We start from the raw sequence: 9,815 nt of genomic DNA, 5'->3' as shown, positions 1-9,815 counted from the left end.
TGACACAAATACTACAAGCCCTTGGACTGGCTGAGAGGCATCCCATCATGCTGTGTGCCCATGACCCACATGACCCATCCTAGCCTGACTGCATTGCGGTTGTGTCTAGATGGAGTACAGTAGATTTCAGGAAGTTGTGTCCTATCCGATAGGTTCGCCACAGTGGAAGAATTCAGTCGTGCCTCAATCTTAACCTTCAAAGAGGAAAGTTTGACCAAATTTGTTAGCCGAACTAAGGATAAATCGTTTGGATAGAAAGTTAGGCAAATAAAAGATGGGGAAACTAATAATGCTTGTTAGGTAGCTAGCTACTGAATGTTATTAGTTTCCTCATCTTTTATTTAGCTAACTTTCTGTCCAAACAATTTATCTTTAGTTTGGCTAACAAACAAGGTGAAACTTTCTTTGTTTTAATTCTACCATTGCGGTGAAACTACTGTATAGGACACCACTTCCCGAAATCTCCTTTATTCCTTCTGGACACGAGCCTGCATTGTCATCTCCAGCATACATTGCCCTCTGTACCGTGAGTCACTGGAGAAGGGTGTCCGCTGAGCCAGTGGAGCCCGGGGCCCAGTTACACAGCAAATATGCTTTCTGAGGCCCAGCCCTCATTAATATGCAGATTAGCATATGTTCAAATATGGAATTCAGATTTCTTTTAGCATACTTGAAAAACACTGCATGTACAGTGGAGTGTAACAAGTGCTGTGTTTTATTCGTTTGGATGTCGATGGCAAGTGCACAACATTACATACTGTACACCCCCCCCCCCTCCCCGAACCCCAATCACAGCTCATCACCGGCTTCTAGCCCACACACTGGGAACCACCAAAGCTACAGCAAATAAATATTAATAGTCTGTGGAGCAGCTATAGTTAGGAGCGGCCAGGTCGAGGCGCAGGGGAATAGAACACCCTGTTACTCCTGCTCCTGGGCGCCCCCTGGTGGCGAGTCATGTGTCCTGGGAGGGGAGGCGGGTGGGGCCGGCGCCAGGGCGGGGTGGCTAAAGTTCCGCAGGGCCTCCTCGCGCTGGGCGGGGCTGAAGGCCAGGGTCTGGGGGTGCACGTGCTGGATGTGGCGCTTGATGGTGCTGACTTTGAGGGTGGCGAGGGTGGCGCCACACACCACGCACACCAGCCGGCGCCGCTGGCTGTCGTACTCCATCAGGTACTCGGTGCGCCAGCGCTCCTGGTAGTACCGCTGCTGGTCCCGGCCCGGGTGGGGGCTCTGCCGGGCCGGCGCTGGGCCCCTCCCGGGCGCGGTCCCGCCGGGGGCACCTTCCTCCTGCCGAGCCTCTTCATCCTCCTCCTTTACCCCTGCCGGGAACAGCGGAACCAGGAGCGGGGGGAGATGTTACGCGATGCTCAGGGTTCAATCACTCTGTCATCACCGTGTGTCTTTCTGTGTGTGTGTGAGTGTGTGTGTGTGTGAAAGACTTGGTATCTGATGTGTCTTAATGTGTGTGTGCATATGAGTGTGTGTGTGAGTTTGTGTCTGATGTATGTTAATGTGCATGTGTATCTGTGGTTGTGTGTGTGTGTTTGTGTGAAAGTGTCAGTGTGTGAGAGAGAGTTTGTGTTTGGTGTATGTTAATGTGTTCGTGTGTGTGTGTCTTTGTGGGAAAGTGCTGGTGTGCGTAAGAGAGTTTGCGTCTGGTTCGTGTTCATGTGTGTTTTTGAGTGTGTTAGTGTGTATGTGTCTGTGGTCGCGTGTCTGTGTGTGTGTGTGTGTGTCTGTGCATGTGTGTGTCTGTGGTTGTCTGTGCATGTGTGTGTCTGTGGTTGTGTGTGTGTGTGTGTCTGTGGTTGAGTGTGTGTGAGTGTGCATGTGTGTGTCTATGGTTGTGGTTGTGTGTGTGTGTGTGTGTCTGTGGTTGTGTGTGTGTGTGTGTGTGTCTGTGGTTGTGTGTTTGTGAGTGTGTGTGTGTGTCTGTGGTTGTGTCTGTGCATGTGTGTGTCTGTGGTTGTGTGTGTGTGTCTGTGGTTGTGTCTGTGCATGTGTGTGTCTGTGGTTGTGTGTGTGGTTGTGGTTGTGTGTGTGTGTGTGTGTGTCTGTGGTTGTGGTTGTGTGTGTGTGTGTCTGTGGTTGTGTGTGTGTGTGTGTCTGTTGTTGTGTGTGTGCGTGTGTGTCTGTGGTTGTGGTTGTGTGTGTGTGTGTGTGTGTGTGTGTGTGTGTGTCTGTGGTTTTGTGTGTGTGTGTGTGTGTGTGTGTGTGTCTGTGGTGTGTGTGTGTGTGTGTGTGTGTGGTTGTGTGAGTGTGAGTGTGTGTGTGTGTGTGTGTGTGTGTCTGTGGTTGTGTGTGTGTGTGTGTGTGTGTCTGTGTCTGTGGTTGTGTGTGGTTGTGTGTGTGTGTGTGTGTGTGCATATTCAGAGCAGTGTGGTTGTACCTGGCAGGGCTTTGCGTGGCGTTCCCGTTGTCTCCGCCCCCCCGGTGCGTTTGCTCCAGGCGTCGGCCAGCGCGCGGCGCTCGGGCCGGCTCAGCGTGGCCGTCTCGGGGTGCTGCTGGCGGATGTGCTGGCGGAAGGTTCCGGCGTTGGCCGTGGGCAGGGCCTGGGAGCACACCATGCACACCACCGCCCGCCGCCTCGGGCACCGCGCCACCAGGTAGCCCAGCCGCCAGCGCTTGGGCAGCCTGCCGCAGGGGCTCCGCGACGACGGCGACGGACTTGCGCTCTCTCCGAGCGCCACGGGGCCCGCGCTGGATCTGCCCCCGTCCAGCTGAGACTCGGGTTTGACAGGCGTGTGCTCTCTCAGCGGGCTGCTCTCTGTGAGGGAAGAGCAGAAGAGGTCAGGAAGAAATGAGATTACCTTCCCCTCTCTCTCTCACACACACACACAAATATACACGCAAACATGCAGTAACACAAAACACAACATCCTCCCCTCTCTCACTTTTCTCCTCTGTTCTTTCCTCCCTCCCACACACTCTCGCTCCAACTCCCTCACCCTTTCTCTCTGTATCCTTTTCCCTCTCTCTCTCTGTCCCTTCCTCACCCTCTCTCCCCCTCTCCTTCCTCCCCCTCTCTCCCCCTCTCCTTCCTCCCCCCTCTCTCTCCCTCTCCGTCCCTCCTTCACCTTCTCTCCCCCCTCTCTCTCCCTTTCTCCCTCCCTCCCCCCCTCCCTCTCCCCCCTCCTTCTCTCTCTCTCCCTCTCTTTCTGTCTCCTTCTCTCTCTCTCCCTCTCCTGCTCCACCCCCCTCTCTCTCTCACCATGTTTCTGGGCCCAGCTGTGCAGGATGGTGTGGCGCTCCTTGGCGCTGTACAGCAGGGAGACGGGGTGCCCGTCCAGGACGTGGCGCTTGATGTGGTCCAGGTGCAGGGAGGGCAGCTGGCCGGCACACACCATGCAGACCAGCCGGCCCTCCTCCGCCCGGTACTCCATCAGGAACTCCTGCCGGAACCAGGCGTGGAGCGAGTCGTCCACGTAGCGCTCCAGCACGCGGGCCGGCAGGTCGGGGGAGGGCTCTCTGGGCTCCGGGGGGGCCGCCGAGGGGGGGGGCGCCGGCGGGGAGGGACATCGGGCGGGGCCACCGTTACCGCAGGGGGTTTCCGACGTCCCGGGTTCGGGCTTAACTGAACGACACACCGACAGAAAAAACAAGCGCGATGACGCTGTTGAAACAGCTGCGCTCAGGACGCTAATTACCCTCACAGCTGCAACAATAGGAAGCCTCCAGTGCCACACAAAACATACAACCAGCATCTGAAGAAAGCAGCTACAGCACTAGCATTCGTATTGTAAGATTATCTATGTGCTTTTTTAATAGCTGTCTTCCAAAAACATATATAAACATAACCACCAACCACATATTACTCAAGTTAATAGTAATCCTGGCTATGTTTTCTGAAATCACTTTGCTAAAGACCTTACACTATATGGCCAATAAGTATGGGGACACCTGACATCCAGCATCTCATCCAAAATTATGGGCATTAATAAGGAGTTGGTCTGCCCTTTGCTGCTATAACAACCTCCACTCTACTGGAAAGGCTTGCTTCCATTCAGCCAGAAGAGCATTATTGAGGTTGGGCATTGATTGGGTGATTAGGCCTGGCTCGCAGTTGGCTTTCCAACTGATCACAAAAGTAGTGGATGGGTTTGAGGTCAGGGCCCTGTGCAGGCCAGTCAAGTTCTTCCACACTGATCTCGACAAACCATTTCTATATGGACCTCGGTTTGTGGGGGGGGGGTATTGTCATGCTGAAACAGGAAAGGGTGTTCCCCAGCACAGAATCATCTAGAATGTGATTTTATGCTGTAGCATTAAGATTTGCCTTTACTGGAACTAAGGGGCCTAGCCCAAACCATGAAAAACAGCCCACGAAAAGGAATGTCCAGATACTTTTGGTCATTTAGTGTATATTCAAAACACACTTCTTTACCAGTTCATTATTTTAGTGATTGTCTGTTTCGGGTGTGCAACAGACTCAGCTTAGCTCAGGACTATACTTTAATATTAATTTCATGCTGATAACACTATGCTTTAATATTAAATTTATGATAATAACACATTAAAAACCACCTGAACTGACCAAGTTTTATCTGGGATTTTTCTCAGGTCAGTCGGCATTGCTCAACTCCTCCTCGTTCTGATCGTTCTTCCTCCTCCTCATCATCCTGGTTCCTTCAGATCCATCCAAAGGATTGTCTTTATATCACAAAATAAGACTCGTCCTAGCCAATGCCTTGCTATGGCGCAACTAAATGTTCTGCTTGTGCGAAGATGCAAACGTTTTATTCTATCCTAAATCCTCCTTCTTACCTGAGGAGAGGGGTAGAGAGTTCAGCTCCCCCTCCTGGCTCTGCGTCCCCCCGGCGGAGGAGCGGGCGGGGCTCGGCGCCCCCTGCAGGCGGAGGTGGGAGTCCCAGCCGACGCGGATGGCCTCCTTGTCAGCGGCGGTCCAGAGCAGGGACTCCGGGTGCTTCTGCTGGATGTGGCGCTTGATGGTGCTCAACTTTAGCGTAGCCAACGAACTGCCGCACACCATGCACAGCATGCGGTGCTGCTGGGCGTCGAAGTCCATGAGAAACTCGGCGCGCCAGTACTCGTGGTAATAACGGCGGTGGTCGCGGCCCGGGATCCGGCTGCTGCCCGCGCGCGATGCCCTCTCCACCCGCCGCTTGCCCGACTTGCCCCGGGACGGCCCGGCCACCGGCGACAGGAGGAGTGGGAAGCCCGGCCCCTCGCTCACGCTCCAGTAGGTGGTGCCGGGGGAGAACCCTGGGGCTGCCGCCACGCCCTCGACGCCCTCCTCCGCTCCGAAACCATTGGCCACGCTGTCCTCCTCTGGGGGAGAGGACATGGTGTAGGTCAGGCTGTGTCCCAGCGCACATGGTTTGTTTTGGAGTCATACAATGTCATACAATTCATACAATGTCCTCTTCAGTGTTACTAAACAGGACATTTTAATTTATTACATCATTCCAATTTCATTTCCACAGCAGTAAAACACTGTTTCGGTGTGTGTGCAGGGTCATCCAGTAACATTCATTAACATTCATGTCTAGTTATTTCATCTTTTGTCTGTCCCATTGCATAATAATTATACTGACCACTGCAGTGGGCACCACACTCGGAAACTCAATGAACACTCACCCCATGGAGCAATGCAAGGCACAGTGGAAATTATAAACAGAATTCACTGCCAGTGTTTTAACGACTCCGCGTCGGCCTACAGTGACCAATGAAATGGATTTACATGGTTGCTTCTCAGGTGGGGCAAAGCCGTTGTGCCGCTGCGCAAAGTTCTTAACCTGAACCATTTCAGTACATAGCTACGTCTGCACTAATGAAAAAATAAAATCGCGACCCACGCATTATATAATCGGAATAGTGAACACCCTAATTCCGGGCGTTTTGCTAATCAAATAAACTGTGTAATAATAATGTAAGAGATTCATGGCTGGTTCCATGCACCGCATACATCTCATGAAAACGCCAGGCTGATATAAAAAGGTAATGTATATTGGCAGTGTTTAACCGTGTGGGTATTCTGACCAGAAGGATTTCGAAAAAAGCGTTATTTATTTTATGGTGCCTAGTGCAACGGTTATCTCCACAGCCACGTCGTAGATAAAGGACAAATCCCTTTTTGCACAGCATCGCTCCCAGTCTAGTTAATTTCCAACAGAAACATTTGCTATGTTGCGGGACAGTCTCCTAAAACGATTCTGCAGAAAAATAAGATTCGATTTTTTTGGACACCTCTGCAGAAAGGATAACGGTTGGAGTTACTGAGCACTAATATTTTTCTCGACAGCAAGGATAATAGTTTTTCGTATGTGCATGAAGACATTTGGTGGTGATGGCTTCAACTACACTGCATTTGGTATCCGCTAGGTGGAGCCTCTAATACGCAGCTGGCGCCCAGCCGGATATTTTGCCTTTGTTTACTCAAGAGCCAGGGAGAATATGGGGCCATACCGTGTGCTAGTAATGACCGTCACACGGATTAACACTGAGGAAGGGCTAGACGGGTGAGAGGGATTGTAGCAATCAGAATCAGGAAAAAACTTAGTTTGTACCTGCTGAGTTGAGACCCCAGTCACTCGGCATTTCCGCCGCTTCCTCCTCGACGCTTAGTACTACTGAGAGAGAATGTGTCTGCTCCTCGCACGGGTGATCCTGGGACTCGGATTTTCTCTTCTCTTGTTCTTCCATTACTGTGTAATATGGTATTAAATAGCACAGATCCTTCCGTATTTGTCAGGTTACCGGAAGCAGGGCTTTTAAAACCACTCAGAAATCCATTTAAAAAGCAAGCACCCATAAACCCTTCGCTGTTTCTATATCCTGAACACCCCTCCCACTGTCTGCCCGACGCCGGAGACAAGTTAACTTTTTACATCGATATAGACTGTTTTAGGTTGGGTTAAGAGCAGCGTCCAAAGCACCATACGTGAAACTATACTATTTACAGTTAGCTAAACTGGGCTCCTGGCGTGATTTGTAGTGCTCGTGTTAGCGTGGGGAGCCGAGCTAGGGGCCCCTGGGGCTCCTCAAGGGGCTCTTGGGTAAATTTAAAGGGACAGTCACACCTTTGGCACACAGACAAGCTTAGCTTGGGGGCCAAATATTTTGAAGCAAATTGTTTAGGGAGTAGGTTATAATAATAATAATATTAATATTATATTATTATTATTATTATTATTATTATTATTATTATTAGTAGTAGTAGTAGTAGTAGTAGTAGTAGTAGTAGCAATAGTAGTAGCCTAGTAGTAGTAGTAGTAGTGGTAGATATTGTTGTTTTAGCCTAGTAGTAGTAGTAGGCTAGTTTAACAATATCATGAATTTCATAATTAATTGATATCAAACTACAGTTACTCTTTATTTTCCCTAATAACAGATTATTGTGTTCTTTCATGTTATACTTCCACAAGGTTTTATTTCACAAGTTTTGAACGAACGGGCAGGATTTAATGCTGCCGCATATTTCGGAGAGACGACGTTACACAGACTACTACAGAAGCAAACATATTTTATGATAAATTAGAAAAACATTTTTAATTCAAACAAAATACGTGCTTGAAACTGAAAGACAATTAACTGCTTATATAGCCACATTTCAATGCATTCATTTAGCAGCCGTCTTATCCAGGGAGATCTACAGGGCTGGAAGGACATCAGTGTATGTGCTACTATGATTAAGATATGCAATAGTGAAGTGGCGACCTTGAAATAGTGAAGTAAATCATATGAATTGGTAATGTACGTTGTTTACTTCTGAAGATTAACTGAAATGTAGCCTATGCTTTTGTCGTGGATATTTCAAACGCTTATATTTCAATAGCGCAATTACAATATAATCGCTTATATAGTTTACAAAATAATTGAATTACTTCTATGAGACGAGTGTTACATTGTGGGAAATTTTCCTGTGCGGAAATGGTTGCTGCACATGCTCAGATGAAAACTGCTTGTCAGAAAACTGGGACGATGAATGCATCCTAACCGTAGATCCTAACTCTGAGAATCGAAACAGAAACGAAGAAACAGGCGACAAATTTAAAATTAGCTCTGGTGAATTCTGTTTTTTACGTAGAGGACAATTATTTGCTCGTTAAGCTCTGCTTTTAATGGGAACAAGTGTAATGTTTTGGCCCCCCTTTCATTTACGTGGAGTGTGATAGAGAAAATGGCGTAAAAACGGTGCGTGAGTTCGACTGTAACGTGCCGTAGTTGATGACAATATTTGTCTCAAAGTTGTTTGGTTTTTCAAGTCAATTCACCACTGTAATTTGCAATATTGTATTAAAAATATAGAAAAAGTAATTCTAACTGAAAAAATAAGACGACATGAATTACAATTTGGGCAATTTAGTTGAACATGATGCCAATTCCACTTCACACCGATGTCTTACTTTCTTACTAGAATTTGTCCATTTCCAGTCCTGGTTAAAACAATGAACCCCTTGGAGCCAGCTTAATTGTTATTTGCATTTTCGATTCATTTATTGCGGGAGAGGATTCATTTACTTCATATTTTTGTAGTCTTCTTAATGTTTCCTACCTACTTCAATATAAGCTCTGGTTTTGGGTCCGATAATTAAAATGCTAAATGTTCTGTGCATTTCATATTCTACATTTATTGTGACAATTATTGACTGCCATTTTGAAAGATTTTATTTTCTTTAAAGCAAAGTCAATAATTTGTTCTAAACATCACTGTGGCTGTTGCGGGATACCACTTCTATTTCACTGGTAAAAGCATTTTGAATCACCCTAGATATATTTACACTAGTTTTTCTCTTGCATATTGGGAGGGTATTTCATTAAATAATGTATTATCAAATGTATAATAACGCACAATAAATAAATATGTGTGCTATTCTGAAAAACTGTAAACATGGCTGTGTTCAGGTCACTTGTTAACTGTAATATTTGTTTGGTCATGCTTAAAGCCTCGCTTATACATGGTAGAATGAACAGGACGTCTGGATTACACATTACTTTTGCAGTTGCTGTAATTCTTTAAGCCATGAATGGTCATTTTCAGCAGGCATTACATAACTGCAGTAATGCCATGACACAGCGATGTAATATTTTACTCTCATGTTTAAGACCATCTGAGAGCTTACCATGGTTGTAATTACTTGTACCCAGTGCCTGTAGCCAAAACCATCTGTGTTTCATGCCTTATAGTTAAATGAGTCATGCTAGAAGTGAATGGGAATTATCAATTAGTCATGTTACAGTCACTGCCTTTTAGTGTGCCTACATATGAGAGGGACTTGTTTGACACAACACAAAAAAACGAGACTGAAAAAATCTGAAATGGTGAAACAGTGAGATTATGCATGTCATCGTACGCGCGTGAGCCGAGCGACCGTCGCGCAGCGAGGCGGTGGACATTCTGCTGTGGTGACCCTGCCAGAAGTGGACACCGCTCCAGTGTGACTGGCTGCGTGGGCGAGGTCAGAATTTAATCCCAGATTATAGCGAGGGCTGGTCCTCATCGCCACCGAGGGCTAGTATTTTAACGGGGTGCAGCACCTGGAGGGACCCCTTAACATGATTTTGTGCCTGTGTGTCCAAACAGCATCCAGTCTGAAACTATTAGGGGGCAGGTGTATTCACATCAGTGTGTATATGGTATGATAACCAGAAGGTTGTTGGTTTGATTCCCAAGTAATGTTGTAGGACTGAAGCCAGACTGCTTCGTATCCCCTTTTATGCCATGGAGCCTGAACCAACCTGAGTTCTTACACACCCTTTCCACTTTTGAGCGATAAATTGGGTGTTCTGTGTGCTGGTGAAGGGGTTATGCTCCTTAACCACTAAAAGTTGAGAAAGGGTATAAGATGAATTAT

General features: G+C 47.6%; 1 protein-coding gene across 1 annotated transcript; it reads right to left on the bottom strand.

Moving 5' to 3' along the window:
* Nucleotides 1-697: 697 nt before the first annotated feature.
* Nucleotides 698-7,001, bottom strand: LOC135263554 (zinc finger translocation-associated protein-like). Its single transcript, XM_064351730.1, has 5 exons — nt 6,528-7,001; nt 4,765-5,289; nt 3,212-3,574; nt 2,390-2,767; nt 698-1,319 (listed from the first exon to the last, which is right to left on the bottom strand). The coding sequence occupies exons 1-5, from the start codon at nt 6,661-6,663 to the stop codon at nt 922-924; spliced, it is 1,800 nt and encodes a 599-aa protein (XP_064207800.1). The 5' UTR covers nt 6,664-7,001; the 3' UTR covers nt 698-921.
* Between the last annotated feature and the right edge of the window lie 2,814 nt (nt 7,002-9,815).

Source organism: Anguilla rostrata, chromosome 9 (genome assembly GCF_018555375.3).
Source record: "Anguilla rostrata isolate EN2019 chromosome 9, ASM1855537v3, whole genome shotgun sequence".
NCBI lineage: Eukaryota > Metazoa > Chordata > Actinopteri > Anguilliformes > Anguillidae > Anguilla > Anguilla rostrata.
Note: the sequence above shows the minus strand (reverse complement) of the source record. Positions and strands in the feature narration are given on the sequence as shown.

Coding starts and splice junctions, on each gene's coding strand:
- LOC135263554 (XM_064351730.1), bottom strand. CDS start 6,663: ATGGAAGAACAAGAGAAGAGAAAATCCGAGTCCCAGGATCACCCGTGC. Junction 2,768..3,211: donor CAGCTGGGCCCAGAAACATG/GTGAGAGAGAGA, acceptor CTTCCCTCACAG/AGAGCAGCCCGCTGAGAGAG. Junction 1,320..2,389: donor GCCACGCAAAGCCCTGCCAG/GTACAACCACAC, acceptor TGTTCCCGGCAG/GGGTAAAGGAGGAGGATGAA.